At 34.5% G+C, this 24,919-nt stretch overlaps 2 protein-coding genes and 1 long non-coding RNA gene across 6 annotated transcripts; 1 reads left to right on the forward strand and 2 right to left on the reverse strand.

Moving 5' to 3' along the window:
• Positions 1 to 3,917: 3,917 nt before the first annotated feature.
• Positions 3,918 to 8,956, reverse strand: LOC121267647 (p21-activated protein kinase-interacting protein 1-like). Its single transcript, XM_041171610.1, has 3 exons — positions 8,160 to 8,956; positions 4,330 to 4,627; positions 3,918 to 4,252 (listed from the first exon to the last, which is right to left on the reverse strand). The coding sequence occupies exons 1-3, from the start codon at positions 8,808 to 8,810 to the stop codon at positions 4,179 to 4,181; spliced, it is 1,023 nt and encodes a 340-aa protein (XP_041027544.1). The 5' UTR covers positions 8,811 to 8,956; the 3' UTR covers positions 3,918 to 4,178.
• Positions 8,957 to 10,684: 1,728 nt separating this feature from the next.
• LOC121267648 lies at positions 10,685 to 14,021 on the forward strand. Its single transcript, XR_005941055.1, has 4 exons — positions 10,685 to 11,007; positions 12,119 to 12,231; positions 13,376 to 13,470; positions 13,624 to 14,021. It is a non-coding gene; the product is annotated as an uncharacterized LOC121267648 (long non-coding RNA).
• Positions 14,022 to 15,381: 1,360 nt separating this feature from the next.
• On the reverse strand, positions 15,382 to 24,341 carry LOC121267646 (endoplasmic reticulum oxidoreductin-2-like). Of its 4 annotated transcripts, none has more exons than XM_041171607.1 (11): positions 24,128 to 24,341; positions 22,343 to 22,579; positions 21,774 to 21,893; positions 19,518 to 19,773; positions 18,913 to 19,023; positions 17,967 to 18,085; positions 17,489 to 17,593; positions 17,062 to 17,264; positions 16,177 to 16,300; positions 15,698 to 15,880; positions 15,382 to 15,603 (listed from the first exon to the last, which is right to left on the reverse strand). In XM_041171607.1, the coding sequence occupies exons 2-10, from the start codon at positions 22,502 to 22,504 to the stop codon at positions 15,719 to 15,721; spliced, it is 1,362 nt and encodes a 453-aa protein (XP_041027541.1). In that variant the 5' UTR covers positions 22,505 to 22,579; positions 24,128 to 24,341; the 3' UTR covers positions 15,382 to 15,603; positions 15,698 to 15,718. The 4 variants fall into 4 exon arrangements, with proteins under 4 accessions (XP_041027541.1, XP_041027540.1, XP_041027542.1 ...); XM_041171606.1 differs by having other exon boundaries at positions 22,343 to 22,572; positions 24,128 to 24,339; XM_041171608.1 differs by lacking the exon at positions 24,128 to 24,341 and adding an exon at positions 23,598 to 23,688.
• Between the last annotated feature and the right edge of the window lie 578 nt (positions 24,342 to 24,919).

Here is a 24,919-nt window from a genome sequence, read left to right on the forward strand (position 1 = left end):
AAAACTCTTAGATGAGAATAGGCAGGAACTTTAGAGAAAATGATGTTATATGGTGATTTGTTGGATAAGAGAGGACTAGGGGTTTTATTGATTAGGTAGGCTGTTGTTAAGATGCATTCTTCCCAAAATCTCAATGGGAGGTGAGCTTGGAATCTTAGGGAAGAGCAACATTCAATAGGTGTTGGAGTTTTCTTTCAACCACTCCATTATGTTGTAGTGTTTCAATACAAGTCTTTTAGTGAATGGTTCCTATAGAGGCATAGAAATCACGCATATGAAATTCATTGCCATTATCAAATCTGACAACCTTTTTTTTTATGTGGAATTGAGTTTCAAGCTAATGTAAAAAAGGATTGAACTAATTGTTGGCTTTGACCCTTGTCATACATAGGACTATAAAACAATTGAAAAATCGGTGAACCAAACTGAACCGGACTAGTGGGTTATTACGGTTCTAAACCAGTCTTGTCTGGTTAAGTTTTGATTTTAGAACACTGGTTCGAACCGAACCGGACCGGTAAATATATATATATATATATTTTTTTATTATATATAAATATTCTTATATGATTTTTTATATTATACTATATATTATATGTTGAATTGATAATTAATATAACATGAAATCTTAAAATCTTATTATTCATGTCTATTAATCTTATAACATAAAACTAATATAACATTTGAATTTTGATATAACATATAAATTTTAATTTTATAACATAAAATTAATATAATATTAATCAAACATTTTACATAAAATGAGGGATATGGGTCAATCACTTGCTAAGGTTTTGTTGGAGTATGATTTTGTTTATCCGTAAAATCAAAATAATCGAACCTGACCAGACTGAAACCAGAAAAACTAAAAGTCCCAATTTTGGTGGTGAATCAGTCCGGTATCAATTCTTAAGTTTTCAAAATCAGTGTATGCCGGTTAGGTTCTAAAAATGTTCAAAACCGAACTGAACCGAACCGGTTACACCTCTAGTCATGCATGAGATAAAGCCAAGTACACTTAGAACAATAATCAACTATTGTAAGGAATACTTGGAGCCATCAAGAGAAGATATTGAGAAAGGTCACAAATGTCACAATGTATTATTTCAAAAGGAGAATGAGATACACTATAACTCAAGGGAAATGAAAGTCTATGTTGTTTAGCCAAAGGGCAAATTGTACAAAGAATCGTGTTTGAAACTTTGATATCGTGTACAAGTTTATTGAGAACTAACCATTTGGGGTAAAAAAAGATGATCTAACTTATAATGCCACAAGTCAAAAGGACAATGGCTAGAAGAAACATTATGTGTAAAATGAGGAAGAACTGTGACAATCTTGGAGCTTGCTGCAGAATCCTGCAATAGATAGTATAGACCAGCTCACTGCTCACTGCTCACTCATCTCAATCATCATCCAAGAATGCAAATCCTGGATAAAACAAATATTGGCTAGAAATATCAGGCAACAATTCAGATCCACATAAAATTTACTTACTGAAATAAGATTGAATGAAAAGCTAGGAACACAAAGAACATTGTTCAAGATAGTGAACATTTTTTAAGCTAGGAACACAATGAAAAGCTGCAAGTTACATGTGCAGTGGCTCCGTTTGGAGGTTTTATTGTATGATCGATAGTCGAAGATATTGAATTAAGATAAGAAGTGGAATTGACCATATGGTCAGTAACTCCACTATCTTTGATCCATTGTTTATATTCATGGGAATAAGGTTTATGAAAATAAGAATTAAAGACAACGTATGAATTTTACCTGACAGATTTGTAAGTGCATTATTGTCTGAAATGGGTGTTGGTAACAGCCCAACCTGATTCACTGCAGATTGCAGCAATCCAAATTGATCTACTGCAGATTTTGTATATGTAGTAGTTTGAAGTAAAGTAAGTAGTTGCCTACACCGGTCTTGAATAGCTGTAACTTGGGAAGATTCATCAACATTGGTTACTTGATTCACAACATTGGACAAAACATTTTTGCCTTTTGTAGATTTCCATCCAGGAGGATAACCTTAAATTTTATAACATTTGTCTACAATGTGACCATTATAGCCATAGTGACTGCATACCACCTTGTCTTTCCTAGAAGAAAACTATTGTGGTTTACCAGAAACTTAATTGTGATCTACCATTACTCTTTACTATTGAAGAACTAAGACTGATTTTTGTTGTTATAGTGGAGGTATCAACATTCTATGCATTACTAATCAGAATCCCTCTTTGTTTCTCTTCTTGTAAAGGTAAAGAAAGAATTTTGCTAATGGAAGGGAATGGTTCCATCAACATAATCAGCTCTCTGAATTGAGAATATGAGTCATTAAAACCCATCAAGAATTGTGAAACTTTCTCTTCTTGATTTTCTATTAAAAGCTTGCTAGAACTACAGGTACGAACTGGTTCATAGCCACATATTGGTATAGGTTTAAGTGTTAACAATTTATCACAAAGACCTTTTAATTGAGAATAAAAGATATTCACAGAATTATGCCGTTGTGCTATGGTTGAAATATCTTTCCTAAGCTGAAAGATTCTAGGGTGATTATTGTGTGCAAATCTATTATGCAGATCTTCCATGTTTTTACAGTCCATGAACAAGATAGTAAAAGCTATATCTTTGGAAATTGAATTAATGACCCAAGATATTACCATATCATTACACCTTAACCAAGAAGGAAACAGGGGATCATTTTCAGTGGGCTTGGGCAAACTTCCATTCACGAATACAATCTTGTTCTTGGCACTAATTGCCATAGACATTGAACTCTTCCATATATGAAAAGAAAAATTCTTCTCATCAGTCACTATTCACTATACCACACTATTCACCCTATGAAAAACACCCACATACCTTATGAAAAATACTCTCACACCTTATGAAAAAGCTATAGGTATAAGGTGTGTGAGTGAATAGTGATTGATGCATAGTAAATTTCATATAAAAATTATCTCGATTAAGCAGCTGTGTAACCAGTACAATTCTTAGATTCTCTCCATGATGAAGAAGTATGGGCTCGATGCATCATTACACACATTTGGAACAATGAGAAAACCCATTGATTCTTGAAGAAATCTTGAAAATCTTTAATCTTGAAAATTTGATTATGGGACCCACAAGCTTTTCTAAAACCATCTCAAATTCTCAACTCATAAATCTTAACAGTATTCACAAAAATTTAAGAAATTCTCATTTTATCTTACCTTCCAAGCATAACCAATCTCAAGTTCTGTATCAAAAGCGAAAGGTACCGTCTGATACTATGACAAAACTTGGATTGCATAGCAACTAATCCAAGAAATTGAAGACACAGCGAAAGCTTGGTGAAGGGAAAACAGAGAGAGAATTTAGGAATTAGAAAAAGAGTGAGAATCGTAATTTGTAACTGTATATAGATTATTAACATGTGTACATGTGTAAGTATTTATATGCGGTAAAGTGTAAAATACACGTGGCTCTATCTGTATACAAGAAGCTAACTAGTATTTGACTTCTTTATAAGCTAATATTTACCACCGTTCATCCACATCAGCTTCATCTTGATTTCTCTCTTTTTAGAATATCTTCTCCGCATTTTGAATAGCATCTTACCAAACGTTTCACGTAATGATTAAACATGTTTTTTTACGAGTAATGCTACATACAGTTGTAAAATTTACAAATATCGTATAGTCATTTTAAAAATAAAATATATACCACTATTAAAATATTTATTTTTTTTTGTAAATTTTATATTTATTCATTTTTTTAAATGATTGCACGAGACTTGTCCACTCATAACTGCAACTATCATTTCTCTTTTTTTATAAGTAAAAATAAATTTATTAAACCAAGTAATTAGACATAGTCCAAATATAGAGAGCATAAAAGAGAGAATACCTAATTACAAGTTAGGAACTAGAAAATCATAAAAACAGGCCCCATGAAGTACACAATAGCAGATGCCCAAAGTACAATCCAAAAATGTTAAGCAATTACATATATTACTTTCCATTCAATAACTTGGATTAATTTGAATTAAATTAATATAAGCAGGTATCGCAAATGTCAAAACTTATCAGTTGGACCGGTTGAGCCCATCATTTGGGTTGACAGAACACAATAAATTTCATAACGAGAACCCAAAAGCAATTCAACCAGGCAGTTTCATCATCGTGTTATTAATGCTATGAACCTTCCATCTCTGCATCCAACTCTTCTTTCTGAATACTCTTGCTTCCAGGTCCTGGTTGTTTGAAAGCTGAAAGAGAAGCAAGAACATATTAATGATTCACAAACTTACAAGAACATGATACAGGCGGGGAACTTGTCACTCACATTTGAGAGATGATCCAGCAAGACAAGTTAGCCTAGACTTTGTATTAGCTTCGGCCAACGGATTTGGCTTTTCCTTAATGACCATGCGAACATCCCAGACGCGTATAACACCATCCGACGATGCAGATGCAACTAAATACGGATCATCAACAGAAGCAGTACCATCATTCCTTGTGAGCACAACAACACCTTTCAAACGAGAAGAATGAGCATCTTCAATGCAATATGCAACCTTCCCGCTTTTTGTGTCCCATGCTGTAATATTCCGGTCCTCACCGCCAGTATATAGAACTCCATTCTGTCAATATTGGACAAATTTAAGTAATTAAAATGAGACAAGAAATTGTCAGGAAGATCCGAGATGGTTGTTCAATGGAACTTAAACCCATAACTAGGAAATAGTATCCACTTTATTCCATTCAGTTGCTTTTCTAACTCCAGAAAGTAGGATTCGTTTTGAAAATTCCAAGGACAGAAGAAAATACAATCTCATAAAAATGAAAGATCTTTTTTGTGTCCCACAAGAATTCTGTCCCTGAATTGTCAAGAATTTGAAGTTTACATCACGTGTAAGCCTAAAAATGGTGATACTTTGCAACCTCACATGTCTATCTCAATTACAAAAACAAAATCCAACTAATTACCTCCACACACTCATACATGTTTTAACACTAATATCATGATGGCCAAGGGGAACATCCCTTTTCCTTATATTTTTCTATTTCATGGTTATTCTTCATGGGATAAGTGGAAGGTTGAATTATGGTTTGACCATATCAATTTGAATCAAAATAAGCAATCTGCAATAAAAAGCATAATATACCTTCTTTTGCCAGTTTTAGAGGCTCATTATGATCAATTATGGTTATGTTATTTAACTGAGACCATAAACTTCTTTAACAATTTTTTCTTTGGTATGGAAAGAAAAAATTGTTAAAATTTTGATAATTATCAAAATTTTTTTTTTTTGATAAGTAATTATCAAAAAAAAAAAAATTATCAAAATTTTTTCTTCGGTATGGGAAAAACTAAACCTCACCCAACTTCACTTTGAAGAGTGGAAAAAAGGCAACTTGATAAAAAAATGGAAAAAGGCAAACCGACTTTGCATCGTGTATGGACTAAGAACCATATTATTAGAAATGGCACGCTGTGAACAAGGATAACCACCCGTGGGTAGCCCAAGTGCTAAGGGTGAGCTTGTATGCATGAGCCCCATGTCATAGGTTCGATTCCCTTTGGAATCAAACTGCAATTTAAGTGGGAGTGGTAGGACCCCTTGTTTTGTGGCCCATGGCCAAGCCACTAGCCATGTCAGCCACATGCCAGCAGCCTTGCCAACAATGTCAGCCATGCCCATGGCCCATGCCTTGGGCCAGCCTAGCCCACGCATGGGCTCTTGCATGCCATGGGTCAATTTGGCCTATGCCAACTATGTTATTGCTTATTGTTTATTTTAATTTAATTATTTATTTTCCAATGGACTTATTGGAGGTTTCCAAATTGTAATCCTTATAAATAGGACCCTTAGTCTTTGCATTGGGATCTTTTGGCAAATTCCCTAGAGGAGAATTTTTTTGTTTAGAAGATCAATAATCGGTGCTAGGCACTTGGGCTTTTTGGGTGCAATTTGTGAATCGCAAAGAGAGGATCACACCTTGCAATTCGTGAATAGGTGTGATTCATTTATCTTGTTCTTGCAACTTGGTGCAATTCATGAATCCAAGTTGTTGTTATCCTTGTTTTTATCAAGTTATCAATTCATGAGGTTTATTTCAACTATGCGCAATCCGTGAATCATTTGTTGATTTGTTACCTTTTGTTCATTCAAGTTCTTAAGTATTTTACTTTGTTCTTGAGTGTTCATCATTTTGTTCTTGGTGTTCATTCTTTCATTGCTCATTTGATCCTTCCATACCCTCATTCTCGACCACTAAAGTGTTTGCCACTTTCCATAAATTCTTCCCATCATCCAACTTGCCCTAGCCGAAACACTTGTTTCCATATCCATAAAACCCTAGCCGTATTTCCCACTTATCATTCTCGACCACTAGTGTTGCCCTACTTTCCATAAGTGAACCATTTCCATAATTGCCCTTCATCCTTCCCAAACCTTGACTTAACCAAAACCCTAATTGCCTCCCAACTTTCCATTCCTTCACTTACCATATTCGGCCACCATAAGTCTATCCTCCATCAAACCCTAGCCGTCCACCTCAAAGTTCCTATAAAGTAAATCTTTCCTTTTAGGAGTCTTGACTTCCTCACATTCAATTTCAAATCTCATTTCAAATCCCTTAATTTAAGGAATTGCAAATCCTCTTCAATTCCTTAAATCACTCTTCCTAAAATCTCTCTAGTCAACCATTGACTTGTCATCCTAGCCAAACCCAAATCATCCACCTATCCTAAAAGATTCATCTATCTTAGAATCTTTCCATATCCATTTCAAATCATCCAACCCTAGCCAACTCCCTCCAACTCGCCAACCCTAATCTCACCATATCCATTTCGGCAACCCTAGCCATCCAACATCCAAAACCCTAATCCCTCCCTCATCCTTAGCCACAACAACCCTAGCCTCCAAACCCTAACCTCACTCTTCCACCTCATTCCTAAACCCTAGCATCATCCTAAACTCCAACCCTAAGCCAACTCTTCCCAATCTCGAAATCAACCCTAGCCACCTCATAAAACCCTAGCTACACTTCAATATACCAACCTTAATTACCATCCAAGTGGCCCAAACATAAAGGGCACCCTTCAAGCCGTCCACATTGCATCAAACACTCATAATCATCACTTGGATCATCCAAAACCCTAACCTCACCTCACTCATCCAACCCTAGCCCATCATCTTGGCGCCACACTCAAGGACAAGTCCCTAGCCGCCCACATTGGTTTGCCCTCTCTAAACACTTAGCCTACCCAAGTTCATCATTATCTCCATCATTCCATCACTCAATGATGGAAGAAGAAGAAGAAGAAAGAAGAAGAAGAGAGAGACTCCATTACGGTCTGGTTGGCGTTGGAATTCATCCATTTTGTCTCCACCTATCATAGAAGCTTGACCATGTGGGTATAAAACTAACTTCAAATTCAATCTTAACATTGGTGCAAAGATTGCTGAGAAATTTGCCTACCCTCACTAATGAAAAATATCTACACAAATAGATAAAGAAAAAGAACATTAAATTGTAGTGGATATCAAAGAAGTATTTGCTTAGTTGAACCACCAGAGAGCTTGTGAAACAAGAAGTAGCATAGGAATTGCACCGGATAAGAACCAAGGAGCCTATACATGGCATTCACTCATGCATAAGCATGAGTTGATGCAAATTGACGTATTAAAAACAGAGCGTGTCATTAAAGTATCAAATTGAATGACACGGCTCATGCCATACGAACTCTGAAACTGTATCTACATATAAGGGATCATACACGATGCGACATCATTGTATAAGATCTAATAACTTAAATAGTAATACAACGCATGTATGCACCATATATTGCCAGAGTTCATAGGAAACTGCTCAAAGATTAAAAGCCGTCTCAGCAACAAAGTATCTAAATCTCAAAATGTCATTTCACCCCCCCCCCCCCCCCCCCCCCCCCCCCCCCCCCCCCCCCCCCCCCCCCCCAACCCAAAAAAAAATCTTATCAACAACAGAACCTCAATTTACCTTTCGGAATGTGATCAACATTCAACATACACCACTAAATTGGACAACAATTCAGCAAACAGCAATAGCCCCAACCCAATTTAAAAAAACTAAATTAAAACCCAAAACCAAGCACCCAAAACCACAGAAAGCCCAATAGAAACTAACCTCGCCGGGCGTGACGCAAAGAACGCGCTTTTGTTTGGGGTTCTCTAACTCACATAGCAATTTGGCATCCTCCGCCTCGTGCACTCCAATCTTGTCCTCCACAACCATGAAAAACCTGTCCCCACCCAAATCGAACTTCACCATGCTCGCTTCCCTCCCCAGCCTGCAACAAAAGCTCCTCCTCCCCCTCACCAAGTTGAGCATGGCCAAGCATTCATCGCGGCCAACTGTCAAAGCCAGCTTTCCAGAGGGGTGGACGGAGAGATCGTTGACGGCCTTCCTGTGGGGGCGGAAGGACTTTAGAAGGACGAAAGGGTCGGCGTCGAAGATGGAGACGGAGCCGTCGGCGGCAGAGGAGATGAGGTTGCGAGGGAAGGAGAGGTTGGGAGGGGAGACGAAGGAGAGGGAGGTGAGGGAGGAGGAGTGGTCGTGGAGGGAGCCGAGGTAGGAGGCAGAAGGGAGGTCATAGAGGTGGATAATGTCGTCGGAGCCGCCGGAGGCAGCATAGTGGCCGCAGGAGGCGACGGTGGTGATGGAGGATTGGTGGGATGGGTAGGAGAAAAGTGGAGTCAGGATCAGGTGTGGGGTTTCATGGGGTTTGAGTTTGAAGCCCCATATGTATTTTTCGTATGAGCCTGCTATCAGACTCATCCTTGCTTCCTCTGTCTCTCCTAACTCTCTCTCGGTGTGCAAGTAAGAATCTAAGCTGGACGAAGACGAGGTTTTAGTAAGTAGGGTTTAGGGGAGAAAAAGAGACGGAAAAAAACAAGTTTTCTCTGCTGTCTTTCTTTTCTTCTGTTTTGTTTTAACCAAGCATATTATATATATACAAAATTCTCCTTAATATTTTTTATAACATACGTTTTCATTCTATTTAAACACACGAATTGATCTATAAATATACTCGTTTAAATATAAATATAATAAATAATAAATTATATATTGATACATGATGTAAAAATGATAAAATATCATTTATTTATATATATTATAATCAGTCACACAATACAAAATTTAAAAGGGTGGGAACCTCTAACAATCATCCCAAATCAACCGATACCAAAAAAGAAGAAAAAAAAAAGAAAGAGAGATCTGGAACCAATAACTTGACCCTACCCATTTCTTATAAGGGGAGCAGTTTGAAGCAGTTTTGATGTAATCTAAATTTAAAACCAAAATGGATTGTTTTGTTTTGTATTTTGCTTGTCTGGATTGATTGAAAGAGACTTTCACTTTCTCTTACTCACAATCTTTGATTTAGAGTAGGAGTGTAAAATTTTTTGTTCAGATTGAAAAATTCGACCGGACTGAACAGCTCTAGTTGGTCCGGACCGGACTGATAGTGAAACTGGTCGGTTTCGATCATAATAGATGGGAAATTTGAGTTTTTGATCCGATCCCAGGATAAGATTTTTTCACCCCAGACCGACCGAATATAATTATATATATTTTTATTTTGTATAATACTTGTGTAAATTAATTATATAATTTTCATCTAACCTATCACCATTGACAATATAAAATGTTAAATATACAATTATTAATATGCTATCAATTAACTAATATATTATATGAATCATGATAAATCATAATATTATATGCAATGATACATATTCTAGTATCTACATCTAATTAAAGTAATTAAGTAAATTTTTTGTAACATACTAAGTTAATAGTAAGTATGAAATATCTATGGTCAATGACAATTATTCATTGATTATATATAAAATGTTAAAATTTTAATATAAGCCGTTATACATTAAAATCATAATATAATTTACATACTATTGAGTACTTGCTTAGTAACTATTAACATTATATATATAATTATAATTAATTATTTTGTAATGAGTTAATTACATAATTCAAATTAAAGAGCACAATTAATGTGTAATTAAAGTTAAATAGTTTTTATTAAAAAGCGTAAACATTGTGGACTTTAAAATATACATTAAAAGCGATTTCGAAATTTTTGTACGTTGTGTTACTGTATACATTTTATACTGGCCCTTGACAGAAGTGGACCAATGGATTGATCAGACCAGTCACTAACGATTCAGTCTAATCTTTGTCTGAAAAAAGGATATATCGAATTTTTTGACTAATGTTAGAGAGAAGTTATTGCAGTAGTCTATACTTTCTATTCATTATATAATTGTTTTTAATTTTTTATTTTTTTTATTTTAAATTTGAGAGATGTGTGGTCTAAATGATGTCACATCATGTGTGTAAAATAGTTGTTCTCAACAGTAATTTCTATCTATATTTATTAAAAAAAAAATAATAATAATAAAATACATGCAATACATTATACAATATATTATATAATAATACTATAAAATGAGAATTTTTTTATAAAATGATATTATTTTTATAAAATATTTTATAAAAAATAAAATAAAATTATATAAAATATTATAAAAAATATTGTGTAAAAATTATTTTCCTTAAAATAAAAAAATAACAAACGACCATATGAAGATATGTAGGCGCGTGGTGAGAGTGTTTATAATTATGGCTTTGAGATGAAGAGCATTTTGCGGGGAAAGTGGTCTGACGTAATCGGGCAGATGAGATTAGTAGCAAAATCTTGAAATATATTTTTATGACGTGGCAGTTCTCTTATTCTAGTGATGCTCAGCTCTTAACAAAAATAAAACCTTTTTCGTTCCGTCCCGTAATGTCTCCCGTCTACCACAACCTGCGACGCATTATTCCAAGAATCCCCAACACAACATGGTCCTAGACCCGGAACAACCGATTCCTCCGGCGCCGCCTCTTCAGCCTCCAATTCAAGCCGATACCCATCCTCCTCAGCCACCACCGCCACCGTTCGATCCTAGTCGGAGTATCTCTCTCTCTCTCTCTCTCTCTCTCTCTCTCTGTTTTGTGTTTTAGGGTTTTTGATTCCTCTATGTATGATAGGAATAATGTAATAGTATATGTTCGGTTTAGTTTTACTTGATTCTCATGGGAATTCATGGGATATTTATCTTTTTTTTTTTTTTAATCGACAATCTTTAGGGTTTAATTGGGATCTTGTGTGTTTAGTTCTTTATGTAGAATATAGCATTCTCAGATTATTCTCTTGGCAAAGATAGGGTAATGTTATTGTTTGCGTTAGCTTTTCTGGAATACCCAAATACCTTACAGGATTTGCAATTTCAGGAATCTAGTCATGCTCCACATTAAGTAATCCACCAATCCCCATTCTCACCCATCAAGTCGAGCTATTTTGCTAGATCCTTTGACACGTTTACCTCCACCCAAACGCTAGCATAGCTGACTCTGCATCTTGTAGATGTCATATTATCTCTATACATCGGTCTTCCTACCACCCTAGCTATGTGACCAAGCCCAGTTGCTGTCCGATTCTACAAAATGATGCCATAAAGTGATTCGGACTCACAAACAAACAACTTTGCACTGCAATGTCTGTTTTTGTGTAGTGAAACGGGAATGTTATGTCACAATTTAGCTAGCTTTTCACAATTCTATTTGTATGCGGCTTGAACTGCCTGGGATTGGTCACTCTAAAAAAAAAATCCTCTACCAACAATGAAATCAATAAATTCAAAATCCAATCTTTGTCACTCATGAAAATTAGAAGTTATTGTTGTAGTTATGGAGTTGTTTCTTCCCACTTATGTATGCACTTCAACCACTCCATATTTCATTTAAGTTTTGTGAACATGATGTCTCACAGGTTTGGACCTATGCATGCTTTTCATGCCAGTGACTTCTTGTGGCTAAATGAAATGCTTGGTCGATCTTTATTTAAAGAACTTGGTTATTGATATGAGATCAACAGGCAGGATATTTCAGATATAATGTTTAACTGAAGGAAAGCATCAATATTTGTTCATTAATAATTTGGCTGTCTAGTTTCTGCTAGCTATAGAAAATGACTGACAATCATCCTGCTCTATACCTCACATTTGCCATATTTTTCGTTGAAGTGATTGGCATTATTAAAAGGAAGGCCTTGATAAAAGAGTTAGCTGCTGTATACCATGCGGAGTGCCTTTCATATTGTCAAGAGCTTTTGGAACTTCAAAGAAATTGGGAAGAGGTTAGAAATAATGCCCTTCTACTTGCGATTTATATATTACCATATTTTCACTCATTTGTTTGCTGTTATGTTCTGTTATCTTGATTTATTCAGATAGTCATCAGTGCATAAAGTTTCTTTTTGAAAATTGATTATAGAATCACCCATCAAGATGGTTATTAGTGTCCTTCCACGTTTCCTACTTCAGTCTGTCCATGTATCAAATTTACCAGGACACCTGTGTCAGGCATTTGTAACCTCTTATGGTTTTCTTTGATACTTATTACTCTTGAACTACTCATAGGAAAAACAAAAAGAAGATTCAGCAAAATGGGTCTATTGAAAGTGAGTGAAAGCTAAAACACATTAGACTTAGAACCGAATTTTCCTACGATAGCTTGAAATAATTTTGATAATTTATTAGATTTTTCTTGAACAGATGATCATGGTCCAACAGAATGAACAAAGATGCTTGCAGTTACTTATTATAACACAGCGCATTCAATCTGTGGCACAAGAAAATTAAACAGACACTAATAGGGAGAATTTCCTCTTTATAACTTAGGATGGACCTTGACAAGTTGTGCAATTCCTTTTCACAGCTGAGAATGGATCATGACAAATTAAGCAATGAGTTATGTTATTTACAAGCTTGGTGTATAACACACCACTTACTGTGGGACCCATTATATTTATAAAATGAGTCAAAAGTCCCAATACTTTTTTATATAAGCTAATGTGGCAAGCTTCTAAATCATTGGTGTGGCTGGTATATCAATAAAGAGGCTTGCAAATAAAAAATTATAGGCTAGTGACATATAGATATAATGTTGGAGCCACTTGCCTGTAAACTTTATGGTACCTATATGGCTAGCATGGGTTGGTTAACTCCCATTTAATTTCTTGATATTTGCATTATGATCGTTTTCCCTTGGTGCTTAATCTTACATTTTTCTTAAGTTGTCTAACTTTTTGACATCGGACAATTGTTTCTAGTAAAACCCATCTTAGAGCTAATTTTCAACTGAAGAAACTTCATTGATACGTTTTCTGCCTTCTTTTTATTTTCTTGAGAGAAAAAGAAGGGTCTAGATTTGACAATATAATGAATTGTTTTATATCATAATGATTTCTCACTTCAGTCCGATTTTAAATATGCTTGCAGCCATTTGTTGACTTGAAGATTCCAGAGGATTCAAAGAAAGATACAATTCGGCCTTCCAAACGTGTAAAAAAATCCCGCTAGGCGTTGAGATTAATGTAAGAGTTGCATCTGATGATTCTGAATTAGCAAATTCTCTTGGTTTGTTTAATTTTTTACATACCTTTTTGAAGATTAATGGTTTTGCATTAGGAAATTCTGATTTGTATAGGTTATGTTCCTGATTTTACGGTTTTCTTGGACCATGACAGGGTACAAACATTAATCTTCAATCAGAAAACGAAGGTATCTCCGCAATTTTTGGACTGTGTACCCTCTCTCAGTACCCTGTGTTTGTCATTCATTATTTTTGCATAACTAGCAGCCCGCTAGATTTGTGTTCAGTGCTTCAGCTGCTGCACCATTCAGGAAGTCACATCTATCTATGTTTGAAGTTTCTGTTTACAGATGCTCTGATGCAACCAGTGTTGCATGGATTCCCTGCTTCATTATATGAGTTACTTTTCCGAATCTTGATACTGAGAAGTCGGAAGAGACTGGGATTAGAAATGTAAAATCTGTGGTTCATTGAGAATTTGTACGCTGGTGCACTGTATTGTACATATCATACTTGGTCAATGGAATACAATTCCAATATGGTTTGATATTATCCCGATTCCCGAAATGTAAAGCATGCTTTTTGTTATTATTATTATTGTTTGAAAAATACATTTTATGTTCCCAAATTACTACCAGTGTTTGTAATTTGCACTTTAAACTTTCAAAACTGATAATTTACACTCCAAATAAATATTTTGTGGTGTTTGCACCATATATTACAATCTGACCAGCAAAGTTGTTTCATATATTTTATTTTTGATTGACTTAATGATTAAAAAAAAAAAAAAAACTGACAATTTGAGGTGTACGATATAAAACTTGTAATCCTTGGCTAATGTATGGATTCTGGTGTCAACAAGCACAACACGAATTAGATGAGACTAGTGTTTATTATTAATGCATTCTGACTTTATAAAGCTATGCTTTTGATGGTTTTGAGATTAGGTTCACCCCCGTCTACACCCCTTCTTATAAGCTCCTAAATAAATAAAAGATGCTATTATGGCTACTCCCCTGCCCTATTGCTAAGAAAAATTAAAAACAAAATTGCATGGCCATGGATTGGGTATCATACCAGTTTTTATCAATGTGGTTTGGAACTTAAGATTGGATTGGATATCATACCAGTAACTTTTATCAATGTGAGCCTGTCTGTTAACCACGTTGGGAACAAAAATGTTTGGTTTTTCAGTTTTTTTTTTTTTTTTTTTTTTAAATAAAAAAAAAATAAAAACCAAATCAAACATTTTCAAATATAAAAAAAAAATCTAGAAATAAAAAAAAAATCTTATTTAAAAAAAATTATATTCGAACAAAATTGTACCATTCTCTTTCACAAATCCCGATACAAAACATGTATCAAAAAATTTTATTGAAAATTTTCTCCCCCTTTTACAGACCCATAAACAATACATGTCAATAATTTCTCAAATTCTCTAAATTTTCTCCAAAATCTGCAAACCAAACATGGCCTTTCGTATTTCCAATTTTGAGCAGCTACAGCCCTCCAGTTCCAGCAACCTTAGTATATCAACTTACAGAAAATTGACAAAGCCAGAGCTGGCGACAAGGAGATGCTATCTATGGTACCTAGCCTATGGATGATTCCCTAGATGTTCTCTCCTTTTCATTTTTTTTCCTGCTTTATTCTTTTTCATGGGTATTGAGTTTCTGAAATTAAAAAGTCGGGCAAACTCCATTTTCAAAAGAAACAAGTCTGGCAAAGACCTGAAATACCCAGCTCAAGGAACTCCCCTTCCCCCTTAAAAACATAACAACACTGAAATGAAAAATAAAAGATATCCCTAAAAAACTCAGCTAGCAAGAGGAAAGATACTGCTGCGAATTCTACTATCAAATTTCCCACGCATGATGTAACAGATCTATTGTGAAAAGCGAAAAAGAAATAATGAAAAATAAAAGTGCAGAATGTTCACTATCACGATTTCAAAATTTTTAAAACCAGCAATATGTACCGCATTCGCCTGTCTTGAAATGGTTCTTATACAACATCTATTCTATCCTTTCCATGGGACCATTATTTCTGAAACCCACACTGCAATTTCTTGATATCCTATTTTTCAGAAGTAACGTATACCTGTCTCAAATTGGGTTCAGTGATTTCTACTTACCTGCAAGGAACGTGAATAAAAGCACACAACACAAACTGCTTAGATCAAGAAGCAAAGCGCCAAACTAAATGATGCCACAGAGCGTGGGGTATACCTTGGTTTTGACTATGGATACTCATATCCATTGCCATGAGCTCTTTGGAGCACTGGGTGAAGACATCTGACCTTCCATGATTTTTTCAACAGAAGGCCCCATTTCATGGACAATTTTTAGAGACTCTGACAGTCGAGTCAGTAGGTTCATTAGGGCAATGACTTCATTCCGTTGTAGATACATCTGAAGGCCAATGCAATATGCTTTAGTGTCAAAAACAATGTTTGCTCATGCAGACCAAGGTGGCACATTATATTCCTTTTTTATTGTTTTTGGCACCATATTTTGTATTCATGTTACTGCATTAAAAGTCATTATTTTGGAGAAAAAATTGAGACGCTTATAAGTTACTTTTCTTTCAGATAAAGATATAGATACAACTGTAGGAATAATATTTCAATACATGAATTAAAAGGTGGCAACCCAACTTAAAAGAGAACTGGAAATTGAAATTTCAAGTTAACTAAGGAGATACTTACAGTCTGACCCAACTGTTCCTGACCATCGACAGAAAAAAGGATTTTCAATGCAGTACCAAGACCAAGGACCTGAAGCTTTCCCCACAGACGACATTTCTCACATCCTACACAGTCCATCAATGCACTGCAATCCCAAGTGAAATTATATATATTACTACCGCAGGGATGAGCAAGATAAAATGAGTAGTGTGAGGTCAGTGGAAGAGAAAATTCATCAGTTTCTCCAGTGGTGACAGTAGTTTTCAGCACCAAAAATGGTAACACTTGTTCAGGATTCCAAACACGTCCTCCTTCCAAGAAAATGGCAAAAATATTGAATTTATAGATTTCCACACTTAGCATCAGACAAGGATTAAGAACCTTTTTTTTTTTTATAAAGAAATAAATCAATCTTATTAAAGTGTAGAGGGGAGAAACAATTGAGAAATTCATTCTAAACAGAGAAGGACCTGCCTTCTTGGAGTCAAAGTGGAGTTGAACTTTATTGTTGGAGTCCACTTCACAACAGGGAAAAAAATCCTAAACCATAAACACAACTTTCTCTTCCTAAACTACAAAGTCGGCAACCAAACAAACAAAAAATTGAAAAATAATTAGAATTTTCAAGGACCAATTTCATTATAAGATTAATCAAACAATGCATGAAACCATTTACTTCAAAAACATTCTATTCCCCTTTTATTTTTCTCCTTGCTCTCTCTATCCAACAATTCCAACCACACAACTCACAAGAGAAGCAACTTCCCTTTCCTTTTCCATCCTTCACCCTTCCTTTGCCCTTTTTGTTTCCATTCCATTTCCCCCAGAACTAATCAAAAATTTATTTTTCTTTTGGTTTCTCTGTAAATAAAAACAATCAAGGATCAAATGGTTTATGAGAAGAACCTTATGTTTCTGAATTGCTGTTGGATTTTCTGCTTTAGTTCAGGTCCACGTTGACCTCTCCACAATTTAGCTTCGTCATATGGGATTGGGCATGCAGCTTTTAGTTTAGGATTGGAAAGTAGCTGTCTCATCAAGGACATAGTCCTCAGGTCCTCAGTCAGGTTACCAGTATCATACTCGGCATATTCCAAAAAATCTGCTGCCTAAAATGCAATCAGCCAGTGATTGCCAACAGCATGAATTTTGATTCATTACTATAATCACATAGGGATAAACTGTTTGTCTAACAACACCTTTTAATAGGTACAGTTTATACAATAATACATAATAGAATTTCCATCATTTTTAAAACATTTCTTACATAATATGATATACCTTACAATAGCACAAAATGTAGTCTTCAAGGACTCAAAGGGTTAACACTAACCTTTGTCACAGCTCGGAGAACAAAGAGAAATGTGAAGTACAAGTTTCTGACACGATCTGGGTATTGTAGGACCCGGTCATACATCAATGAGAGATTTTGACCCCACTGAGACAAAATAATAATAGGCAAAAACAAAGAACATCTGTTAATACAGTATTACTCATTTCACTAGAAGTATTAAGGAAGGTTATACTTTAGCCTGAAATTACGTGCCTCTAATGCAACTGTTCTAGAAAGCAAGTTGCAGCCTAGCTCATGTACATGAGGTAACATTTGCTAACTAAAACTTTGAACATTAATGGATAATCACATACAATTTAAATGTTGTGTTTGTTTTTGTTTTTGTTTTGTTATATTTTTAACTTGATATACTGGCCAAACAGGTAATATATGTAAGTTTGCAAGCACCATGTGTGCTATCTGTTGTCAAAGAATAAAACAAACAGTGTATAACAACGAGATATATTAGAATTTGTACCAAGTTTCTAGCTTCATCAAGTAGAAAATCACCAGCTATATGGATTGAGATCGAAGAGTGAAGACCAGATATCAATTTGTACAATATCTTTTCCTCTTGGCATGACTCTTCAGATGGATCTGCAGAAGTTGGAAATCAACACAATGTTCTTGTATAAAAGTAGAAAAGGATCTGTTACTCATTCGATACAAGGGAACTCACATTATTACTGCCATCAATATATAGAAAATGGATGAGTTTTCAATCAATAATAAGAATCGAATTCTAACAATTACAATGTGCCCCTAGATGATTATGTCTAAACATGTAGCAATTAACCAGCCATAATGACACCAAGTATTTCAACAATAGCTCTGAATATTAAATAAAATACAGGTTTCAAAGTCTCATTATGAAAGAAAAGAAAAATAAACAGCTTTTATTGATTTAAAACCTCAACACAAGTAAAGATGGTATATCCTATGTCCAACATCAAAGATGAAACCAATTGTAGGAGCTCAATGGACACTTAAAAAAAAAACAAAGAATGCATTGGGAACCCAACACAGATAAAGCAGGCATGTTACTCATCAAATTTATAGCAACATTCAAGCTCTTCCCGTCAAATTTGATGGAAGGGTACTCACACTGTTCAACAGTAAGGGTTTAGGCAAGCTTGTGTGAAAACGATAACCAAAACTCATCCAAGTCATATAAAATAAATAAATTAAGAACAAGAAAAGAAGAGAAAAGTCAAATAATTTGAAAAAAAACTTACTTTTTTAATTCCATGAGAGGTGCCAATATAATATTCCAACACACACGAGTATATATAGATATATATATTGATAAGGAATAACAATAACGATGGCAATAATAAAAAAGGAACAGTCAAATATTCCCTTTGAAATAACGCAAAATGTATCCACGATTATTTGGCATAGAATAGAAACAATAAACAACTAACATTTGGGGCAGTTCTCACTGTAGACAGCATCCCATATCCTTCTAGCAGATGGGCCAGTGTAGCCAGTGTAGCGTTCAGGATTCAGTTGAAGATTGACATATGTCATCTCAGCTGCAAACATAAATGGCAATTAGAAATATCAGTAAAGATGAAAATGTTCATACATTAAAAGGATAAATATACTTTGCACCCTCAAACTACCAAGGATCTTTGTACCTCACTCCCCAAACTACCAAAGTAACACACATTGCACCCTTCATTGAGATTAGACAGTCAAGATTGGGCCATATCATCTACTTTTCATCCATTTTAATGGCTAGAGTTGGATGAGGGTGCAAAGTGTAAGTTCTTGAGGGTTGGAAGAAGCAATGTGTCAATTTTGGTAGTTTGGTGTACAAATTGCAACCCCTAATAGTTTGAGGGTGTAAATGGTACTTTTCCCAATAATAGATGTTTTCCACAAGTGCAGTATTAACACTAGACCTTTACATCAATGCTTAAAATTCATCTCTCAAAACTACAAAAGCAATAAACTTGCGCAAATATTTTCACATGTATAACAACAAAAACCATTAGAAAATGTGCTGGAATTATATGATACGAACAATTGTCAGTTTCATCATCATTTGTCCAGGGATTATCTGTTACCATCCAGCCTCTGAAAGCTTTACTATCTATTGTACGGTCCACAGCGGCCTGTGGCTTTCCCTCTTGACAGATTGGATCATCTTGTGAGAGGCCAGAATGGGGCCTCCGAAATGGTTCAGGAAACTCACTTTCTGGGCATTCACAAACACTGCAATCCCGCAGGCGGCACATACCGTCATCAGGCCAGAAAGGACAGTCACACCACAACTTAACCTATCATTAATTAGATTCGAAAGGCCATTAAGCTAAGAACAACAATAATTCCAAGGAAGACAAGGAACTAACAAGTCTCAAGAAGAAGTTAAAAAGAAATAGCATTCATGTTGATCAACTTTACACCTGAGAAAAAAACACCTAATTGAGCTTGTAAATTACACTAATGAGTATTACATATGTAATCGACCAGATAGGTTGATTTGGTATATCAGGACAAGGTAAACTTTTAAACATTTGTAAAAAGATCCCCCACCTCGTTCCTTGGGCTATAATTTGGTCCCATTCTAAAATAAATATTAACATTGTTGAAATGTTTACTTAATAAATGATCAACACAAGAATCTAGGAGTGGTGTTGTGTGCATTAACTAGTTGGAACTATGTATCTTTTCATTATATCGATTTGTTTGTTATCTAATACAGGTTGTTGTGAGCATTAATAATTACCAGTAAAACAATAAATAAAAGCAGTACAATTAGGGTGTAAACCAGTCGGTCCGGACAGGAGAAACCGACCAGACCGACCGGTTCGGTCCAGACCGGACCGGACCGACCAAATGCATGGTCAGTTTCGGTCCAAACACTACATAAATTTCGGTCTTCGGTCCGGTCCCGGGTGGAGATTTCTCGGACCGGACCGAACCGAATTAAAAAAAAAAAAAAAATTATATATATTATTTATATAATAATTGTACAATTAACAATATAAAATTTTAAATATGTTATTAATACTTGTTAATATTCTATAAATTAACAATATTCTATATATATTTTCATCTAACCTATCACTATTAACAATATAAAATTTTAAATATGTTATTAACACTTGTTAATATTCTATGAATTAACTAATATATAATATCAATTAGTTAATTATATTGTAATTATACAAATTAATAATGTAATTTTCATTTAATTTATTATCATTGACCATATAAAATATTTTTTTATTGAATTTGTTACATAATCCACATTAATAAGTCACTTAATTTAATTTAGTATTTTAAATAAATTTTTTTATTAATTGATTTAAAAAAAAAAAAAGGCCGGACTGAATGGACCGACCGGACCGGACCGGACCGATAACTACCAGTCCGGTCCGGTCCCTATGGGGTGTTCGGTCCGGTCCGGTGATGGACCGAAAATATTCGGTCCATCACCGGACCGGACCGGACCGACCGGTTTACACCCCTAAGTACAACCATATCACAAAAACTTGCCATATACAAGATTAACTGAAAATAATGCAAATTTTCAAGGTTATTACTTACTGTTATGAAGCACAAAGATGTCTGCTCAAACTGTTCATATTTTTTTTTTTTTTTTTCAAATTTCAAATAGCTAAAGATATTGGGTCAATTTCTTGCAAGGATTATATTGTCATATAACATAAAACAAATGCCTACCTAACAATCTACAAATTATTCTAATGCACTAAAATACAACTAAATCCTTGATTCCTAAAACTTTATGAGAAAGAAACAGAAGAACTTCATATAAAACAAGGAAACCGTTAAAAGTATTAAAAGGAAAGGTAAATGAATGCTTCTCATTTCCTAGATCTATGACTACATGTATACCTAATCCAGATAAATTAAATATGTACAAATACAAACTATAATGTGCATATGCGTGGTAGTGCTCACTTTGTGCATATATGAAGTATTATATATTAATATAAAAATTGTTTTTCCAAAAAATCAATTGTAAATAATATGACTGGGCACCTCTCATGTCAATCCACAAATAAGAGTTATTTAGTTCATTAGCTCTTTAAACAGCTAGCCTATTATAGGTATGATGATAGGTAAAAACCATTTTTTTTAGTTATTCTGACAAGAAAAATTATTAGTAAAGCTTCACCATGTCAAACTCGTGGTAAGCATTTTGTTGATATTCACAGTAAATACTATCAAAATAATGTACAATACAAAAATCTGACATGTCAGTTTCTCATAAAATCAGCCTACTTAAAGCCAATCGTCAAAACTAGCATACCTTGAAATATCGGAAGAATGCAGTTTTTACAAGCTCTTGGAGTGATGGGTGCAACACTTCCTCATTAAGTCGGTCCACCGTCTCATAATCACAACAACAATCCTCAACAATGCCACTATACTGCAAAATTTGTAAAATCCAAACACCAATTAGGAGTCTAATGTCATAACAAACTACATTTGAATCAAATTTGTCTACTGCTGCAATCAGATCTAAAAAAAGGATAAAATAGGGCAATTAAAAAAATAGGTTATATCCAATACATGTTCCAAGAATTCAAATGTAATTGCACGCAAAGACATCAATAAAACCTAAAATTATCAAATACTTTTGGAGCCCTAAAAACCCGCTTTACTCCATCAAGCCTAATGCAGGACGATTTAGCTCAACTGAACCAGATTCTTCGATTTTCCCCAAATAAAGAACAACATAAAGCATAACAATCACAAATTCCCATTCCTTCCATATCTTTTCCATTTTCACTCTTACATGAATAAACGAATCTTCTAAAAGGAGGAATAAAAAAAAAAAAAAACAGAGCAGAGAGAGAGAGAGAGAGTAGAATTTACCTTAGAACATTGGCAAGGCATGCTAGTCCGTCCAAAAAGCGACAAATACGAAGAGATTCCCAAAGACATAGCCATGGCGATAAAGATGACAATAAGAGCTCCAACCACCAACCCACTCCATCGCTTACTAGCGCCCTTGCTCTCAGCCTCCGCTTTCACCATCACCAGCCTCAATCATACAATTCCAGAGAGTCCTGAAGAAACCCTAAAGATTCCCAGAATCCAGCACTCTGTTTGCTTCCGGAAAGGAAGGAAATTCTCAGGAATATAATAAAAGATAATTACAACTATAGGTGGTCTTGGTGGCATTAATTTTTAAAGAAAAAACACTAAAAAAAATAATAGACATAACTAAAAGTAGTCTAAAAGTGTATTAATTAAAATGTATACGAGCGCAGAAAATCTCTTGAATGAGAGTAAGAATCTATAACATTAATTGAACCAAGTAAAACTTGAGGCCTACAAGAAATAATACTAACAATTGGAATAATCACCATTGCAATAGCATTTTCATGGTATATCGAGCACTCAATCATAGCCCATCCGAAGTTCAAAAAAAGAAAAAAAGAAAAGAAAAAGAGTTTATAAGTCAAACAAAACAAGCATGCATGGAAGAACAATATGTATAAATGAAAAATACAATCAGAATTCACTAATAATGATTTAAATATTGTGTTCACCATGTTTTAGTGCTACATATGATCGAAGATTAAGGCCCGGTTTGTATTCGCAAGTCATCTTAACTCATCTCAACTCATCTCACTACTATTCATTATTATTCATCAACTTTAACTCACAAATCTCACTACTATTCACAACTCATCTCACTACTATTTACAACCCATCTCAACTCATCTCAACTCATCTTTGAATCCAAACGATACCTAAATCTCAAATTTAGGTTATCCCTAATGTAATTATTTCTAAATCATACGCCACCATGCAAAAGGCTAAGTAACTCGCTTGGGAGTGCCTGATCCAAAACTACAACGATCACATGGCTCCAGATATAGATGCAAGAAAAAGTCGTACCAAATTGCAGGAGTAAAGAGTATGCACTTACGGTTCCCAAAAGTTACAAAAATAACTTGGTTTAATAACTTCTCACTCTTAGTCAAATTACCTAACAATACAAACAATAAACGAAATGAAACTTAAAAAAGAACAACTAACACAATTACTAATCGTCAAAGAGGCAGCTAAAGATAACCATAACTATGCATCAAAGGATGTCATGAAAGAATTTAAAACATACATTCAGTGATAAAAAGCCAAGAAGTCAATAAAGCACAAAGCGTTCAATAAATGGAACCGAAACTTCAAAATCGACACCGAATAGTATACATTTTTTTTTTTAACAGACACCGATATTTAAAAACAATATAGCAAAAGTTAGAGAATTATCTTCGAAAGAATAGAAGTAAAAAATATAATTCGTACAATTTATTGCTACTTCAATCAGCACCGAAATGCCCAAAAGTTATTTTCAAAAAAAGGCAGAACTTTAAGAAAGCAAATGGTGAACCCAAAGAGCAGACGATTAAAAATAAAGCTTCACTCAGATCACAGACAAGAAAGGAATCAAAAAAGCATTGCGTAATTGCATCAAGTTTCCGTAGGAATCCTCAGTATATTGCAACTTATAAACGAAACTTCTCCATCGGTCTGAAAAAAAGCATAAAAAAGGGAGAAAAGAACGGCGCTTTCAAACCGCCTAAGAATCGGGTATTTGGCGAACAACAAAGAAGCACGATAATGGAGAACAATGGTTGAAGACAAACGTACCGACTGGACTTAGGGATTCGGAGAAAGATCGAAGGGAGAGACGACGGTGCGAAAATATGTGGGCGATCTGTGTTTGGGGATCGATTGGTTTTCCCGGCTGAGAGGGAGGGAGGACTACTAGAGGAGGGCGAAGGGACGGATTGTGTGGATTGTGTCATGGCGGTGGAATTAATTTCAAGTTGGGAGGTTTTGCAGACTTTCGTCGGTGCCGACTGCCAAATCAAAATAGATAAACGAGTTGCCTTTATAATTTGACAGTAATGCTGCCCTTTAAACTGTTGTTTTGAGAAATTATATTTCCGTTATGTAAAATTCAAATCTCGTATTCTTTTTAAAAAAATAACTCTATTTGGAATTTAAATAAAAAAAATTATTTTTTAATTGTATCTTCTATTCTATTTTAAAAAGAAGGCGTGAGATTAATACATTCTAAAATTATATTTAACATTACTTATAACAATTATTCATATTCTAAGTATGCATTAATAATTAAAATTTGAAATTTAAAAATATTTTAATTTTTTATTTGATGGGTTTTTTATATCAATTATTAAAATGATTAAAATATAAAAAATTAATTGGTGTAATTGAGTTCTTTACAATGATGATGGAACTTGTGTTAAAAGGACATTTTTTTTTGTCCAAATTGAATGGTGATTTATTTTCTATTTATATTTTAGTAAATTTGATTAAACATATGACATTTTAACTTAATTTAATTAATGAACTGACTAATTAACCATTTTAATTTAGTTTCCCTCATTGATTTTTTTTTTTTTTTTTCCCTCTTTC

The sequence above is a fragment of the Juglans microcarpa x Juglans regia genome, chromosome 5S, assembly GCF_004785595.1.
Source record: "Juglans microcarpa x Juglans regia isolate MS1-56 chromosome 5S, Jm3101_v1.0, whole genome shotgun sequence".
In the NCBI taxonomy this organism is placed as follows: Eukaryota; Viridiplantae; Streptophyta; class Magnoliopsida; order Fagales; family Juglandaceae; genus Juglans; species Juglans microcarpa x Juglans regia.

Coding starts and splice junctions, on each gene's coding strand:
- LOC121267647 (XM_041171610.1), bottom strand. CDS start 8,810: ATGAGTCTGATAGCAGGCTCATACGAAAAATACATATGGGGCTTCAAA. Junction 4,628..8,159: donor TTTGCGTCACGCCCGGCGAG/GTTAGTTTCTAT, acceptor CAATATTGACAG/AATGGAGTTCTATATACTGG. Junction 4,253..4,329: donor TGCTGGATCATCTCTCAAAT/GTGAGTGACAAG, acceptor CTTCTCTTTCAG/CTTTCAAACAACCAGGACCT.
- LOC121267646 (XM_041171607.1), bottom strand. CDS start 22,504: ATGGTGAAAGCGGAGGCTGAGAGCAAGGGCGCTAGTAAGCGATGGAGT. Junction 21,894..22,342: donor TGCCTTGCCAATGTTCTAAG/GTAAATTCTACT, acceptor CAAATTTTGCAG/TATAGTGGCATTGTTGAGGA. Junction 18,086..18,912: donor CAGTGAGAACTGCCCCAAAT/GTTAGTTGTTTA, acceptor CAACTTCTGCAG/ATCCATCTGAAGAGTCATGC.